The following is a 19,101-nucleotide window of genomic DNA, read 5'->3' as shown; positions in this document are numbered from 1 at the left end:
ATAAGAAACGTTGCTTCATTAACATTTAATTTTTATCAAATGAAACTATGAAAATGAGTAAAAGGAACAGCAAAGCAAGGGTGTAGGGGGGGGGACATTTTGCAAGGTGCCACCTGGTGGTGGCAGCCGTAATTGGAGCTGCTAACCTGCCAACTTTCATATCAGGTTCCACAGAAGTTCCATATGTTTTTTGTTATGGGGGTGTAACAATGCATTCCACCATGTGAGGTCTACCCAGCCGGTACTTGTTGACATATTTTGCACATTGACTGATATCTACAATTTGAATGAAAGCCTACTTCCACCAGGGATGTTTATTACACAGCTTGCCATAGGAGTGCACTGTTGATGTCTACTGACGCTGCTGCAGGAAACAACGGTTACCCTGGCAACCATACTGTAGATCTTCCACGTGGAGGCCGCCCTTGATTTGTTCCCCTGCCTCTCCCCATGGAGCTTCACAGACACACTCACACTGCTGACCATGTGTAGGCAGGAGCAGCCCGGCTGTTGTACATCACTGAGTCACGGAGGGCAAATGAACAGATACTTGACATTGAGCATTTGCAGTTGTTATCCAGGGTTTGGCACCGATGAATAAAAAAGCCTGCAGACGCTCCGGGTGGGATTGCAGCTGCCCTCTGCATCCGCTCTGCAGCCTGACCCTTTCAGCAGGTATCACATGATAATACACAACTGTGTTGCACCTCCATCAGGAATTGGAGGTGTGGGTCCTCATGGAGCCCTTGAATGTGGGCCATTTAAATGCTTTGTCAGTGTTTTCTTTGAACATTTCCTTAGATGTTGAAAAGGCGATCTGCTGCTCTTCAGATGACATTTCTGTCCTAACCCCCCCTCCTCTGCTGGGGAGGTATAGGGCGCATGATTACCTTCAGGTATTTTTAGCCTATTGGGGCACTGCAAACAGTGAGGCTTCGAGTGTGCAGCTTGTAGTAGTGTGTGTGGCTGCTGCTACTACGGCGTGAGGGGTCTCCTACGGGGAGGAAGAGGCATTAAAGCCTAGCAACCTGCAGCTGATGGAGATGCGATGAGTTGGCTGAGGGTGAGCAGGTACTCAGAGAGAAGAACAAAAAGATCACTCAACACCTGCTGATTTCCACACGATTTATTTACAGATTCACCATACACCTCATGTTCCATTTGAAGCTGTGGCAGTCTACTACTGCCCAGCACATTCAGGTCATCATGTGAGCAGTCCTCGTCTGGTATTCGTCATCGGCGCTTTCTCTTTTGTCCAACACTTGAGTGTTCAGATTTGGGTTCCAGCACACGGTATTTACTGAACGCGTCTACCTCCGCCCGGGCCGCCGTCACTCGTGGCTCCCGGATGTCGTCGTCAGTCGACGGGCCCTTGGAAGATGAGTTTAATGTGGCCCTGCTCCCCTGTCAACCAGGTCCCACAGAAGGGGCAGGCAGCGTGGAAGGCGTGGGTGCCGTGGGGCAACGGGATCTGGCTCCACCCGACCACTGTCTTTTCTGAGCATACGTGGCCGCAGGGGCAGAAGGCGTGAGTAGGCGGGCCTGCGTCCAGGTACAGTCCTCCCTCACAGCCCAGCCACAGCGGCACATAGGGGCCCACTCGCCGGCACATGGGGCACTCCCTCTCCCCGGTGCTGGCTGGTGCCGTGCCCCCGGGGCCGGCGGGACCCTTCTCCTTACGATAGCCCCAATTGTGGTAGCCGTGTACGTGGCCGCAGTTGACGTAGACCCAGGGCTGCTTCTTGTCGACGATCTCTCGCTGGGCCAGACTAGGGAAGGCCAGCGTATTGAAGCCCACGGGACACTGGGGCCGGGCTGCGTTCAGCTCCTGGCGAAGGGACTCCAGCTGTTTGAGGGTGGGGGTGTGGCGCAGTCCGGAAGGGGTCCTCCACAGCAGAGTAGCCCCACAAAGATCGATCAGAGAGCCATCCTGGAGGGTGTTTGACTCGTTTTCCACCTCAAGAGGAGAACACAGGATGGACGCAGCAGGGGAAGAGAAGAAGAAGACACAGTGATTTGTTAAGTCCCCCTCCCAAGCTCCGCATGATGGCACTGTGCTGCAGTAGTTGTGTTTTTGACAGCCAGTTGACAAGCCATCTATCGGAAGCGAGTTCCCTCACATTACCGTCATCATCAGCATGTAGACATTCAAAGATTGAATTACCAGTTGAGAATAGATTTCTTTCCGTTGTTGTCAACATGTGGTTGACAGCGAGTACTCGTACCGCTACACTCACAAACACACACAAACAGACTGCATTTTCCCCTCCCCGTCCAGTTGTACACATTTGCGGATGACACTGCATTTGCAGGTTGGTATCTAACAATAATGATGATTCTCAATAATAACTTGAGAAAATTGTCCTTTGACCCCTGAGCAGGAATCTATAGACTCTTGGGGTCGAATGATCTCCTCTCGTGGGAAAATGACTGCGAGGAGGAAAGCTCAGCCTTTTTTTATGATGGGGTGATCATGCTGCTAATCTTCACACGTTTGTGGTAACTGACCGGTTTACAACCCTTTTTATTTTCAGAAAATGTCTGGTGGTGCGAATTTATTTAGAAATCCAAAAGCCACTGTCCCCTGCAAGTTTACACCAATAGGGAAAAGGGACAAGACCCTGGTGCATTGTAAAGGACTTTTTTTCCTACCTTCTGCGGAAGGAGGACGTTCACTTCATTGCATTATGTTTGTGCCAATTTCTGCAGAAATCCACACAGCTGATGGGTCTTATTGAGGTCAGTGACCTCGAACTTTGTGAGTATTTTGGAGAAAACGTACAACTCTTTTTCCATCAGCCCCGTCCATCTTACCAGTTTTCCCCTTTGTTGGGCTGAGCGAGTCTCCCTCAGGGCAAAGACGTTTCCACAAACAGAGATTTCCCTCCAGACACCCGGAGCGGGTTCAGACACGAACTCCCCCGCAGGGTGCATCACCAGCACCCCGTTGGTGGTCAGGCCGTCCATCAGGCCGTCCGACGTCCTCCATTTGGCGGCGCGCTCCTGAGGGACACACAGCAACACATCGGAGGCTCACAGGGATGATAGTGGAGGAAGGTGTCAGAGGTGGCTGGCTCGGAGAACCGCTAAAGTTGCTGTTCTCTACTGCTATATTTAGCTGAGAACACAATGACTACTGTACTGACTAATGCAGGGAGACGCGCCCACGCCTGAGAAAGAACCCATTCCTGGGGGAAAGAAAGGGTGTATAATGAACACAAGTGAAACAGCACATTTCTGGCCTGTGTGTAGCTTCATTAAAAATAGATATTTTAAAGAGCCAAGGCAGTTGTAAAGGAAAAGGTTTGCAGTGAGGTATAAGGAGCTGCCGGAGGAGAGAGGACTGTATGTGATTGACATTTCTGTTGCAAGGTCAAAGAACGTTTTAGAAAAATCTTTACAGTCCATTGGTTAGACTACTATGACTATGTTTTATAGTGAACAATAACCAAACCAAACTTTCGCTTCAATCCGCATCCTTCCCGTTAGATGCCACTAGATCCTACACACAGGTCCTTTAAAAATTCTCTTATTACACCATATGAATTGGCTTAAATGAAATGTGTCGCTTGTAAAGGAGAACCCGTAAAGACAAGTGATCACCAACTCTGCACTTTCTTTTAAGTGTCCCCATGCAGCTTAGCTAAGGGAATCGCTCTGATAGAGCTGCTGTATTCTGCTCTGCACCAAACAACACAGACATTTAGGGACTGGCTGTTTTTTTTGCTCCACTGGTTTACAAACCCTCATCCAACACACCATACCTCTTGGAAAATGATTCTTATTGAATAACAAATCAAAATGAAGACTTAATTACTTAAGTTTAAAAAAATAATTGTGTAGTAAAATCAAACCCTTAAAGATTAATTGCTTAAATTACGTCCACACGCAAATAAAGGCAGCACTAGTGGAGCAGGCAGCAACCTGTGAAGCCAATGCAGAAATGTCTTTAACTTGCATTATCTCTGGTGACCACGACTCCTCTGGTCGTGATGTTCATTTAGTAAACTATGTCAAACAGACTATTAAGCGGGGGCTGGCTTTAGGGCTGGCTTACAGTGATTGACAGGTCGCTGCTGCTACCACAGCTGTACACGGCATCTGTATGTCACTGAAAAATACAGTGAATACAAAAATATGTGGTTCATTGGCTGCATGAACTACAATATGGCAACAACCATAATCAAAGTTGGAGCGGGCAAAATTGGCAAACTCAAGGCTTTTACAACACAAGTCCGTGCTGTATACTAACCACAAGGTTAAAGCGGTCATGGTGGCAATACGCTGCAGGAGTCCTCCCCTGTTAGCTACCATTTGCAAACGTATGAGGTTAGAACAAGATCTTTGCTGCTCAACCTTATGTTAAGGATGGCTTATTCAACCGAAGGAACGCACGCTATCGTATCCTCAGCGTCTTTTCATACAACGATGCCAGACATTAGTAACAAAATCTTAAGTACTGAAACTCACCATGCATTATTAATCAAAAATTGCATAATCCCATATTTTTCTGTTCAGTGCGTCAGACCTTGAATTGGAATGAAAAGGACTATATTTGTTCCCTGTATGAGTGTGGATGCAGTCCTGAAGCCTCCGTCACAATGTGTGTGTGTGTTGAGCTGAGCACTGGTTGATGACGTTATATCCTTGACTGCTGGCCTAGTTGTCGGGGTTCCTAATAAATCTTGCATTGGATGACGTCCTGCAATCATGACAAGGGGCTGGTATTGGCTTGCATGGCTTCTGTGCACCTAGATGTGACGTTTTAGAAGATTCGCCATGCCAGCATCCAGCCACAGACCTTTGGAAGCTTAAATATCAAGAAGTGTGATAACTGAGTACAGTATAGAGAAATATGACTATTCTATGGTTTGTTCATTGGAAAACAAATAACATTCATTAAATGCCATTCCAATATTCAGTTATATATATTTGCCCACTAGCTGTAAGCGAAAATTTGGCAAGCAAAGGTTCCAGGGCCCATTGAACTAGAAAAACAGCGAGATGGAGCCCAGCAGAGGAGTGCTAAGTCAGCCTGATGGCACATGACAGAGCTCTCCAAATATTATAACATGGTGTTGACTGACACATCAACACAGACACACATAGAGCTGCAACACTGCTCCTTCTTCTCCCATGCTCCCTTGATACAGGTCACATACAGTGACACCCGTCCTTATAGCTATGGACCCGTGGGAGGCAGAGTCTCGTCCCCAATGTTGCTCTAACGACAGTTACCGTGGTTACTGGTCCCAGAGCGGTTTTGACCAGGAGAAGCCTGGTGCCCACTAGGGAGAACACTCACCCCCAGAAAGATGTTCTTGGAGGAGTCGAAGCCAGCGGCATAGATGCGGGCTGTGTAGGGAGCGCTGCGCTCGCACATGATGCGGCAGGCGTAGCGGGAGATGGTGCTCTGGGCTGACTGGCCTCCGCCGCCGCCCTCCCCTGCTGAGCCCCCACCCTGGCCACTGCTGCTGCCCGCAGTGTCCGTCACCACGAAGTCGATCATGCTCTCTGTGGACCGACCAATCTGACAGAACCCAGAGAGAAGAATCAATATCATAAAAACGTGACCAGAAGATGAACCGTAGATAATCATATTTGTTAGCTTGACTAAACGTATTTTCCTACTCACATGGGTATTTAGCCATGCAGGTTCTATTAGCAGTACTTGTCTTTGAGACTTGGAATATTAAATCATCCATCACCGAATGCTTTCCTCAATGGTCACTAAAAGAGCCGTTGTGTCACAACTATACCCCATTGGAGGGGGTTTCCACATCTTTGGTCTACTTATTATTTCATAATTATTGTGTAAATATTGTTTACACTGGCACTAGTCTTTGCGAGTGTGTGTGTGGCAAACACTGACCTGAAACATGTCTGTGTTGGTGTCATGGGTGTACTCCACAATGACAGAGTGGCTCCGTGACAATGTGTAGGATATGCTGTGCTGGCTTTTGTTGCTGAGTGCCTGCCAACAGAAGAGACATTATCCAGGTCACATGACAAGGAGAGCTGAAGGTCCGGCCTCCAGCACAATCTACCAGAGGACATTTCCTGTTCCAGAGGGACAATGCCAGCTCCAAATAATATTACATCTTATCATCAGCTGATTTATTGTTATGAGAGAGAAATCATACGATACAATGCATTGTATTATGAGTACACGCATACAGATAGGAAAGCTAATATGTTCACAATGCTAACATACGTCAATCTCAGATGTAAAGAAAGAATACAGAACAGCCAATTCTATTCATTTTAAAAGTTAAATTATTTGGTATTCAAAACGCCATCAACTGGTATTTAGTCTTAAAATTAGTTTTCTTTAGATAACACTAGATAACAAATAACCATGAAATAAACTAAAACAAAATGTATTTGTTGATTTAACATTAATTTGCCAAAACCTGGCAAATTCTGGAACAAAGATTCTTGTCCGAGTCAGGAGGCCGAGCTGTGAACTCACCTTTGACACCAGAGGGGTTGAGACATTGTGGATGACATCAGGTTTGACCCCATTGGCTTTAGGTCTCTTATAGAGGGCCAGGCGACTTCTTCTGCGACCCTTGTCTCCATTGGCCAGCGACCCATTGTGCCTGTGAAGCATGAGAAGATCATTGTAATAATGTTAATAACTGGATTGATGATAAATACTTTTTCTTTTATTCTAAGAGGTGATAAATGTCATATATACTGTAGATATTAAATAAGTAAAGCTTTGCCTGGATAGATGTGTTCATAAAAAACTTGCATAAAATATAGGCACATGATGCGCTGGCCACAGAGAGGCATTGATTGGATGGATGTTGGTGGCAGGTACTGCCCCCCCCCTGAACATCGCAAACTTATACTAATCTACAGTCAGACTCTTAAACACAATGTACTTCAGCAAGGATTGGCCCTTCAATATCTCACTCACCCTAAGACGATGAGCTCGCCGTACTTGACGGGCTCCTTGTCCTCAGGGAAAACTCCGTCGTGGGGTTGCGAGCTTGAGCCCAGAGGAGGCGAGGGCTGGCTCTTGTTGCAGGACGGGCGCAGCTCTAGAGATGGGGGGGGACACAGCGCCTCTGAGCTGCCCTCCAAAACCATGCCCACCGGCCACAACTGGGGCTCGCTGCTGGGGAGGCAAGAATGAGGGTTTGAGAGAGAGAAAGAGAGAAAGGCAAGAGATATACAGTGTGAAGTGCCAGGATGAGGTTTTTTTTGTTACTGCTAAACTTGTCACCATAGTATGCAATAAACACGGGATGATACCTCACAGAGGTTATGGCAGAAAAAAAGGAAATCCTTGTGAACTCACAGCATGCGTTTCTAGCTAGCTGGTTTCTAGATAGAAATAAACAATATATAAACAAAGTATTTCAACTTTGGATTGTAAGTAGATACTCAACAAAGATTCAATAAAGGTGCATTTACATAACCAGCACATTACATCATTATGAATATGAATATACACAGGGATGATTTCACATTGAGATGTATTTGGGGTCACACTTGCATAATGGGTTCAAACAAGTGCAACTACAAAGATTTTTGTAAATGAAACACATTTTCAGAATTTTGGGGGTTTACATAAAGAATGCTAATCCAATAAAAAATATGATTTTGTTTATACATCCATGATGGTGTTTTAATTTAAATGAGACCAATATAATGTATTTAATAGCTTGAGAGCATGAGTTAATGTAACCTATGTTAATGTTAGCTGTTAGCTTTGGTATAATCAGAACTGAGATAGTGAGGGACTCGACAGACCAGCTGCACTGTAATTAATTATACCCATGAAAATCGTTTACATTTTAAAAAGTGTATTAGTAAGCAAACAAATGTATAATTATTCCACCTACACTACCTATTTTTCAACAGTAACAACTGCAGCCTAATAAAAAATATTTTTAAGTAAAACTTACCTTCCCTGATTGAGTAGTGATTAATAAGTAATACTGTTCAATTTAATTATTAATTATTAAGGTATTAAGTGCTTACAATCTGGTGTTAATATTAGCTACTTTTTGTAAGTAATCAGTTGTATAAAGTGTTGCTAAATATGAGGTAGACTCTACCTAATTTATTTTAGTACATGTTATTGTAAAACGTAGTTACGCTTCACTTTAAAAATGTGGTGAAATCTACCCAAACAAACCGAGTGCAAATTGTTTCCTCACAGTAGATTCTATAGGTTGTTTTTTATAGTGTGGTTGTGACAAATTGCAAAGCTTTATATCTCTTTCACACAAGGATCACATTGTGTGTGTGTGTGTGTGTGTGTGTCTGTGACGTTAGTGTTTGTGCCGCTGTTTCCCAATTAAAACCTATCATGAGGAACACGAGTGTATACATGACTGGCCGAATATCTGAAAAAGAAACCGCCAGCCTATTAGCTGAAAACCTGCCAGTTTGATTGATCTCTCGAGGGAGCAACAATCATTGTGGTAACGTGTTAATGGGAAGCCGATTTGATGCAAACCGGCAGTTATTGCTATTTCCTTACAAAAAGAAGCGAGGGATTCTGTTTACTGTCCAGCGTTAACAGTTGGCCAGCGCTCCCCATTACGTTTGCCTTTCTGAATTGCGAACTAAGATACTATCTTTCAAAACGTCAACACACACACACACACACACACACACACACACACACACACACACACACAGCTAAGAAGCCTGCTAACAGCAATGATTCAGCACTTGATTTATTTTTTTATCAATTAGGTGCATAAATGGGCCCCTATTAAATCCTGATACTAGCCATGCTAATAAACTTTATCATTCACTTCAAGACCTATAGCCATCGACCATGCTTATATATCGGTAATTTCCAGACCTTTATCTATTGGTCATGCTAATATATTGATATATTGTTTATTTCCAGACGTTTAGCAATTGGCCATGCTAATATATTGCTCGATTACAGACCTTTATCTATTAGCAATGGTAATGTATCATTCATTTTAATTATATATATTAACATTTGGATCTTTATATTGGCTATGTGAAAGTTGCGGTCATCTCCAACCATTTAGTTATCGGCCTGCTAATATTATTTCCAGACCTTAAACTTTTCATCCCTGTGATAGACCCTCAAAATAGCCAGCAAATGTTCAGGAATAAACAGCTGAATGTGTGTCACTGTTGCAGCAGAGGATGGTTGACCGGCTCAAGTCGTTGTGACGTTGGCTCTTCTGGTAATTGTCATCCTCTTCATTTTGACTGGAGTGCATTCTGTTTGCTGACTCAGGGCTTCAAGAACACAGCCGGCCCTTCCTAATAGGATTGGGTAGGGTCAAGTGATCCAGATATTTCCACAAAGGCAGATTAACGGATCCCTATCTATGAACCCGGTTTATTCTCTAAGACATATGTGCCATTTTACCTGTAGTGATGATTTACACTTTGTGACTTCTGGTTTCAGATAAGGAGTCTGGAGTGAAGTGTTTGAAACAAAGAATGTCCCCTAGACTCTTGCAGTTAACCACCAAATAAACATCAAACGACAAACTGTTATATTTGATATTCTTAAGTAAGCTCCGAAGGCCCAGACTAACCATACAGACGTGGAGCCGGCTCACAATCACTGCCTTTTATTTCAATTAAAGTTTTATTAAAATTGTATTTAAACGCTTTCCATTGCAGTCATGTCAGATCAAACTAAGGATTTACATTAAAACACCTTGGACTCAACATACGCTCAAGTCAAACAAACCTCAATCCCCATCTCTGCACACAGGTTCTAAGCCTGTTCTTAATGCTCAAGCCTATTATTAATCAAAAGTGGGCGAGACCACCTACACAGGGTTGAAAGCGAGCAGTGCAAAAGCATGAAAAAGCCCTTCAAGCTTTGTTCTCTCTTTTGAGCAGATTAGATAACCATACTGGGAGTATGAACGTAATAACATTGGAAATACCCATATGCTTGGACGCTTCCTTCCGGTCTTGATTTTTCTGTGTCAGCATTAGGGAACGGCCCCTTGCAATCCCTGTCTACACAAACTACACTTCCCGTGAGTGTACTGCATGGCCGTTCTTAGACCTGATCCGATTTTGGCCATCTGACGGGGCCCGATGAGGAGAAAACTTCTTCATAATCAGATGATGGACTACAGAAGGCCGACTCAAGCAGCCAGTGGCCATTTCATTAGCCAATCTCTCCGTTGCCTTTGCTGGGTATTGAGCGGTGGAAGCAATGCAGAGGTGGAGACTGGATGGACAGAAGCAAATGAAGGGGAGAGGGAGGACAATACGAGCAAGGAGAAGAAATAGAAAAGGGGTCTCCCTCTGGTTGGCAGAATGCTGTATTTATTGTGATGAACTTCCAGGGCTATGGTTCTTTAAAAAAAGGTATTCATAGCCTCAAAAGTATTCACCACAAAAACTCAGTGCCAAACGGCATCATCCAAACATCATTGCAATCTGGTACATATTAGGATAATGAGGAATAGTTTTTTTTCTCCTAATACTTATCCCCGATCCCATACAAGGCATCCCTTACAGGCCATAATGTCCATAAGTGTCCCCTTCTATCACTTGTTTTAATACAACCTAAGTGCCATATGGCAACTGGAAACTGAGGCAACCAATCCATTGATTTATGATTTATGTATTTGTTTATGGTCTCAGTCTCTAGTTTCCTGATGGTCCATTTAGATTCTAATAGACCATAACACAGGGTATTTTCTAGGGTGGGGCTACCGTGATTGACAGGTTGGTACCACTGCCGTTTTTGTGGTACTAAAAGACACTCTAGGAGTCTGCTGGCCTATGCTTGGAAACAAAATCTATATAATTTCAACTGATAATGAACAAATCTGTGGCTTTTACACAGGCACTGTGTAAAAGCTGGACTCCATCTCCATCTCCTGATGGACGTACTTCCTAGAAGAGAAAAGGTTTTAACCCAATGGTTAAGGTCTGTTAATGATTCTTAACATTACATATATTTAAAACAGCTCTAATAGAGTAGAAATCACCACAGCAATATCACAGAAAGGATTAATCAATATTTCACTGCAATCCTGCCGCCGTTTTTTTATTTCTTCACTTTTCTGTCTCTGCACTGTAAATGATCTCACTGAGGTTCACCATGAGGATAATCCAAAATAGCCAAATAGGCATGACTGTCATGGGTGGATGAGGGTATCTAGACAAGACGGGGAAGGATGTGGCAGTAAGGAGGCGGAAGAGGCGGAGTGGATTTGAAGGGCAAGGAGAGGTGAAGGGAATAAAATGAAAGGAGGGGCAAATGTGAGATGCTGCTGGTCTCACACACAAGCTTGGACGATCTGTGAGGTTGATGAAGAGGGAGGAGGGAAATGAGTAAGAGGAGTGAGCGCATGCGTGGAAGTGCCGTTCTTTGTCAGGGTGATGGATTGCCTCTTCTATGCCACGCATTTTCTAATCAACTCGCAGCCACATCCTCTAGGAGGAGAGAGAGAGAGAGACACACACACACACACACACACACACACACACACAAAGAAAAGCTGTCTAACAAAGGAAGACAAAGGAACCAGCGAATAATAGAGAGGAATAGATAAAGCGAATGCAGTCCATAGGAGCAGAGTGTAGTGGCTGGAGGGTTTGTAGGACCTGCTGCTGCTAAAGACACTGACACACGGCATTACACAACCCAACACACTACAAATAACACCGCCCTGTAAACCACGCAGAACCAATCACCCAACCGACGCACCACCACACAGCACAGCTTCGTGTCCGCGATTCAGTACAGTGGAATGTTACAGACCAAAACCAATAAGCCTGCACTTATATTAGAAAAAACTGAGATTCTGTTCAATTAAGGATTGAGTATACAGTAAATACATATTTTTTTAGTGTCAGGATTGCTTCATTACAATTATTCAGTTGTTCTTATATTTGGATATTTTTTCCCTATTCTCTTTTTCTTATTAGTCTGTTGTAAGCTCTGATGAATCTCTGGCAGTAGATTTTCCTTTGGGATGAACACGGTTTTATCTTAAAGGGAGGATTTGACTCATGGGCCTCCTGCATCCATTTCTGTCATTTGACACCATTCAAAAAACACACACACGGACAGTAGTGCGAGCCTCTGTCGCAATACTTACTAAAACGCAGATGTATTGTAATTAGGGCTGTCAATAAAAAAATTACAAATCAATCGTACATTTTGAAATCCATTAATCACGATTAAAGGTTTGTTATTCTTATAAAGAGTAAATCTTACAAGTGCTGAGTAATTTACACTTTAGAAAGTGTGTATTTTAGAATTCCTCTGCACAGTTCTCTGCTGTATGCCGCTCCTCTGTTTGTTTTACTTCTAAAATCTAACACACTGGCACACCGGAGGATCGGAGGTAAACAAAGTTGCGTCAGAATATTTCATCGCATTAATCTCGGCCACATCAATCGCATAGATTAACATGTTAATGTTGATAGCCCTAATTGTAATGTATTAAAAATATAGACGTAATAATTTCTAAAACAGGCATTAATCTACAGAGGTATCCTGCTGGCAGACCATGACAAGATTTTCTCTCAACTCCACAAAAAGTGGCATGAATTACAACTCTAAGTAAGCCTTTATTTCCTTAGTTAATGGAAAAAATTTGGAAAATGGAAAAGTGTAGCAGAAATACTGTCACGGTTTCAATTAACTTGGATGTATTGGTTTCTGTACAGTCCAATGTAATGTATCATTAAACACAATAACCAACAGAACAGAACAACATGATTCAGCACATAAAGGGCTGCTTACTTAACTTTAATATCAAAATGATTGGTGTCGGACCTAATCCACTTTTATTTCCATAAAGAATGATAAACAGACCGGTATCAGTTGACTATGACATCCTTTTGTATTGAACCTGATTTAACATTTTGGAGACCATTTGAGGATATAACATATCTTTAATGGTTTTGATATTGTAGACAACCCTCCCTCCCAATCCATCCTGTTTTGCATTTGTTTTTTCTCACTTTTCCTCTTCTCTCTCTCACACCTCACTGCAGGCCAGGCGAGTGTGTGTGGTAGAGAGAGATAGAGACAGAGAGAGACAAAAGAGAGAAAGAAAGGAAGAGTCAAATTTGTCTCCTCCAGATACAAATGAACAGAGGGCTAAATATACACCTGACAAATGAACTCTGCAGTGAATTATGGCCTCATGACCAAACTCATCACACTATTTTTAGATTCAACCTGTTTTAACATTTTCCTGGAAATGAGACTGTGCTTTTGGTTGGTAGGTTACATAGACAGAGTCACAGTTATATTAGATCAAATTAAAAAAACATATGTATGAAACAGCAGATCCGACACACAGATTGGTTGTTTATGTTTTTATATTTGAAAGCACGAGAGAGCCAGAGAGCACGTCTGCTCCAAGTTATGTAACTCTTTAGACTGTACACATCCTACGAGCAAGTGTTATGAACGCCCAGTTACCCTCCCCCACTACCGAATCCAGTCTGCACTCCGTCTTTCCTCTTACATTTGCCTATTAAACGTGAAGATTCAAATCATGTTTGGGAATTTACATTCATGTAAATGGAATCTTGTTCCTGACCACTGAATCAAGCCATCATTTCTTCCTACCTGCATCTGTGATATACGGTGGAGCTAAAATTGCAATGCGTGAATGAGATTGATGCAGCGGTACCGTTTGCTTTGTCTCTAGACACATAGAGAGAAAATGTATGTAACAGCATATAAGAAACCCAACAATGATCGAGCTATTGGGCAGCCCTGCCATGGACTGTAGACGTATATGCAGTTATCGTGACGTCACCCATTGTTTAGTGGAAGGTGTGTATGAAGCCTTGAGCTATTTGTTAGTTATTCTTGGATATATATATGTATATCTTGGATTACGGTTGTTGCCATGCTGTCGTTTTTTGCAGTCAATGAACAACATTTACCATATTTTGAATGCTGAGGAGTGAAGTAGAGAGTAGTATAAGTATATGTCTCTGGTAGCAGCAGCGACCTGTCAATCATAGTAGGCCTGCCCCAAAGCATACTTTGTTTTATGGTCTATTTGACTTTAAATGGACCATAAGTTACTTAAGGAACATTATGTTGTGTAGAAGAAGACTTAAAACTAAATGAGATTGAGATCACAAACTCATGTTTACAATGGTTACTGAGGGAATAAATCAAGAGAGTAGAGTCATATTATCGACTTTCATACAACCAGTCTTCTTACAGACTGCTGATCAGAAAAGAGAAAGCAACTTCAGTATTGGCTTCACTCAGCAGAACTGAAGGTCTCCAAATGTCTCCAACTTGTATACACCACACGTCTGTTGTGGTACATCCATGCAGGCATATATACGTTCTTCTGGGAGTGTAACCAAGGCTAACTGCTCTGCGAAGCTGTTATTAGGCACAGTTGTGTTTTAAGCTAAATGCAAACGTCTAGACAATGTCTGTTTGGACCGGTAGCACACAAACATTTGGTAATTAGCATAAAAGACAAAGAAAGGTTATTAGATTTGAAGGTCATTAAGTCGAAGATAAAATAGAAATATTATAATTCCTATTTTGAGTGTTTACATTCTGGGTAAGTTTGTAGCATTAGCTAGACAATGCTATCTCTGTCTATAAGAAAAGAAAAAATAGCAAGAAAGCTGTGAAATGAAGAAATGCTCAGACAGAGAGAATAACACACCTCGAGCAAACATGGGCTCTATTTGAATATCGCACTAATACATAGCACTACTCGCTGCAATCAGAAGAGGCACTCAACTAGAGATGCAGACAGCTGACAGCGAAGCAGACGCAAAATCACGGCTATTTAAAGGTCACGATAAGGTTTCTGAGTGACACCAATGACGGCCGGCTGCAGAGATCTCCCGAAGAATACCGTTCAGTACGTTTACAGGCAACCAAGATTTTGTTCTACCAAGAGTCCCGTTTACATGCAGCTGTAAGTGTAAAATGAGTTTGAACAAGTGGTAAAGTGGTAGTCTGGACGGGAAGACACGGAGTCCACTGACATTCACATTCACCTGCTGGTCGGGTAACGTCATTCCTTTGCTGATTAGCTTGTTTTGTTCCACATAACTATTAACATACCGTAAAAGAATGAAGCTTAGACTCTGCTCTTCACAACAACAGGAACTTCCTGCCACCCTGCAGAAAGATTTTCAGTGTCGATGGATCCATATGGTTGTTTTGTCTATAATCCACACAGTCAAAGATGAGGTGCTTAAATGTTTTATTTTGCCCTCATGTCAACGTCCACTATCTTGAGGGATGAACAAAACCAGAAAATATTCACATCTAAGAAGGTTTAATCAGAGAAATAAATGTTTCGTTTTTCAAAAGTGACTCAAAATTATCAGTAGATTATAGTTGACCAGTAATTTTATAGTTTAAATTAATTAATTTTATGTGGGTTTTAAACCAAAACGTGTGAATGTAGGAAATCTTAAAGAGAATAGGCTTCATGTTGAAATGAGCTCAAACTAAAGCTGGAGGAGGCACTTTGGAACAGTTTAACAGCGGCTCAAAACTACTTTCCTGTTGTTTTAAATCGTCCGACTCGCCTCCTCTCAGTTTGACCTCTTGGTCTTTGTGAGAGCCTGACAGGTGGGTTGCTACCGAGTTACCTCATCTCTCTGTCACAGACACACACACATACACACAAAATCGCCAAACAGTGGTTTTGGAGACCATAAAACATTTTGTGGATTAGAGTTTTATTTTATACTAGTTTTGGATTTAATTATGGCGGTATTTGGTAAACTAAGTAATAATAATAATAGGTAACATTAACATTGATTTCCTCTGTTTCAAGAGCTTTAAACAGCTGTATCACAATTCAAAAGAATCAGTTCAATACTGTTTCTATCTCCCTTTGAAGTCTACTGTGTCCTTACTGTTATGAGATATTATTGCTGTTATTTTAGCTAATACAACTAGTGCTCCAAACAATACTAAACTGCTACTACTATTGATTTGGATGGATGGCGCTAACCCTACCAGCACTAATGCTTGTGGTCCTGCCGCTGCTGCTTCTATCAGTGAGTTTAATGCTGATAATGTACTATCCCACTACTAATACTATTAATGCACTGGTAATACTGTTACTATTGCTGACACTATTGCTAAAACCTGTGATAATAGGTAATGATGCAACAGGCTTATGACAAAAACTACGGCTACACCAACTGCTGATACAACTAGAAGAGATTTAGTGAGTAGTAATTTAGCTTTTATTTACCGCCATCACTGGTCACTGCTTTAAGTGGTACTCATAATAACAGACTTCCAAACAAAGCCAAAGTCAAGAAAGGTTTGTAATGCTGAGGAGAGACGTAGCAGCAGCAACCTGTGAATCACAGTAAGACAACAGGCTTAATCTGGTCGACAGGTAAAGCATCCTGTGCTTTGTGGTCTGTTTGACTCTAAATGGACCATCGTTTACTAAATAAACATGCGGTAGATTGAGACCATATACTCATGTTTACAATGTTTGCTGAGGGAATAAATCAAGAGAGAATATTTACAGTATACATGGTATTTTTGTAGGCCATCTTACTGCGGAGAGCTGTAAGATGGCATCTTACAGCTGACCTTGTGCTAACTTGAATGGGAATAAAAAGTTCAACAGCCAATCTACTGGACTGTATGAATGTTATCAAACTAAATTGCTCAAATTCTGATAGTGAAATTAGTAATTTGGCTCAGAACTATTTACCTTTCATTTTCCGTGCCAGTAGTAGCGATGGAGTATGGCGGAGGCTACGACGTATCGGTTGTTTATCTTGTGTTTATTTCAAAAGATTTTAGAGTGAAAAGTTTGTTTTCTCGCTCTGTTTAAACCTGAAAAAAAAGCCATGTTTTATTGAGAAACAATCACTGTCGATGTCGTGCTTTTGACAACAGGGTACCCCTTTAAGGTTGGCCCGGCAGTTTGATGACCAAACCAAAGTGTAACACAGGCACAGAAAGAAGTCAGTTATAAAGTTACATTAATTCTGTTGGCTAACAGACAGCCGCTGGCTACTGGTAACACCAGACCAAGTGAGGCTGTGGCAACCAAACACAACTTGAGCAAACACAAGTGGGTTTTAATGTGAACCAATACCACTTTTTACTAGATAGAAATATTGTGTTATATCTCTTCTGTCTAGAAACATACATGTTCATACATTCCTACATCACATCCATTGATGCAGAAGTGGAAAACACCCACCGTACCAACTGGTTTTACATATTTGAGCATCGCTCACCCCTTACCAAAACATCCCCATGCATGTTAAGGACAATGTGTCTATACTGTCATTTCTACAGCAAGCTACAAAAAAACACAATTTTGCTGGATCATGAATAGCAGAAAAGCTCCACTGCTACTACTTTTTGTGTGTGTGTGTGTGTGTGTGTGTGTGTGTGTGTGTGTGTGTGTGTGTGTGTGTGTGTTGTGAGCCATTATGAGCTCATTACCCCTCAATATTCCCACCGATCCTCTCCTCCTGAAAGCATCCCAGAACCATCCAGAAGCAGGGGAATATTACACGGAGATGTTAGTGCGCCAGAGGGCTTCGTTTCGGGTCCAGATGATACAAACATGGCCTCTGCCCCCCCCTCATTACTCCTGCTGCGCCGTGCGGATTGCAGCGGATTGCGTGTTCCCACAAGCCACGCTGCGTGTGGATGGATGGATGGATGCATACCTACTTCTTCTCCTGCTCTCTATCAAGCCACGACAGTGTAGTAACCGGATCGGCCTTGCACATGGGGGGCAATGTGTGATCCACGCAAAATTGAATCATTTCCCACCCATTTTTAACATGGAAATGTCAGGTGCCGGCGACATAAACAGGCTTCGTGTCCATCGTGACGGACGAGTTTGTACAAGGAGGGATTCCACCGCACAAACAGCGCACACTGCCACGAGCATACGCACGCCCTGCTTACGCACAAACACACGTCTCCCAGTCACACACACACACACACACACACACACACACACACACACACACACACACACACACACACACACACACACTCACACACACAGCAGTGGTGTCGGGATAAACCAAAAAAAACAAAGCGTAATAATGAAGCAAAATGAAAGAAAGTAAGATCGTAGCCCCATTTTGCGTCACTTCCAGTTCGCCATCACGGGTCAATTTAGATTTACCTCATAAAGATTCACGTCGGGCGATAAATCCACATACAAAAATATGACTTTAACGCAAATGGTGTCGCTGGAAGAGCAGCAAAGCGGACAGCAGGCCATCGGCTCCTGCGGGACGGGACCAATGCGAGACAGCTGATGGAGGGGAAGCAGATAAACGGGGCCCTACCCGCTGATATTTGCCAACGAAGGTCCGGGACTGGCTCGGATCTGTGCGTTATTCTTCCTTCTGGGTGGGCGGGTGGGCGCTTGCGTCTGGGAGCGGGTTCCGTCAGTCCCCGTGCGGCCTGGCGAGCGGAGGGATGGAGAGGACGAGCGGAGAGGAAGGAGGAGGAGGAGGAGAAGTGGAAGAACAAGAAGCAGCACAGGGTGTAGCTCCTCCGTTACACCGGAGTCTGCGACCAGTTCACTCCTGTTGGATGTAAGAGCAGACCGCCCGATGTCCCGCCTGCCTCTCTCTCTCGCTCTGTTTCTGTTTCTCGCTAAAAGGCATTTATCGCACCAATATTGTGCTGCCTTTAGGTACATCCAGTAATTTCGGGGATCCCAACTCTGGTGCGTTCATGGATTTATTACAGTTTTTTCTGATTGCTTAAGCACATTTTTTGTAACTATTGGCTATTTTTGCAAAACCCTACACACAAATAAGAAAACCGTTTACCCAATTATCAAAACATTGTAGTTCTCTTGCAAAAGCGAACACAGCTAGATTAACTCTTCACACCTTCGTAAAAATGGTGTTTTCGTATCAAACAGTAAACACAAGGCATCATCTACTAAGCACACAATGTGCCAACAAAACACTTTTTGTATTCATTTTGCTTTCTCTGTGTACAAATGTCAATTTGAGGTCATACTTTTGTCATAGTGTCATGTAAACATACAAGGATCCAAACTTCAAGTATTGGTGTTTATTCACACTCATCAAAACCAAGACAAAGTCAGAACACAAAATAGTTACAAAAAAAAAAAA

The 19,101-nt window shown here is 42.8% G+C and overlaps 1 protein-coding gene across 3 annotated transcripts; it reads right to left on the bottom strand.

Moving 5' to 3' along the window:
* Window positions 1–1,111: 1,111 nt before the first annotated feature.
* peli3 (pellino E3 ubiquitin protein ligase family member 3) lies at window positions 1,112–19,101 on the bottom strand. Of its 3 annotated transcripts, none has more exons than XM_040181614.2 (7): window positions 18,298–19,101; window positions 6,926–7,126; window positions 6,473–6,602; window positions 5,873–5,974; window positions 5,306–5,530; window positions 2,815–3,003; window positions 1,112–1,957 (listed from the first exon to the last, which is right to left on the bottom strand). In XM_040181614.2, the coding sequence occupies exons 1-7, from the start codon at window positions 18,654–18,656 to the stop codon at window positions 1,358–1,360; spliced, it is 1,806 nt and encodes a 601-aa protein (XP_040037548.2). In that variant the 5' UTR covers window positions 18,657–19,101; the 3' UTR covers window positions 1,112–1,357. The 3 variants fall into 3 exon arrangements, with proteins under 3 accessions (XP_040037548.2, XP_040037549.2, XP_040037551.1); XM_040181615.2 differs by having other exon boundaries at window positions 6,926–7,123; XM_040181617.2 differs by lacking the exon at window positions 18,298–19,101 and adding an exon at window positions 18,132–18,265.

Source organism: Gasterosteus aculeatus, chromosome 7 (genome assembly GCF_964276395.1).
Source record: "Gasterosteus aculeatus chromosome 7, fGasAcu3.hap1.1, whole genome shotgun sequence".
Lineage (NCBI taxonomy): Eukaryota > Metazoa > Chordata > Actinopteri > Perciformes > Gasterosteidae > Gasterosteus > Gasterosteus aculeatus.
Note: the sequence above shows the minus strand (reverse complement) of the source record. Positions and strands in the feature narration are given on the sequence as shown.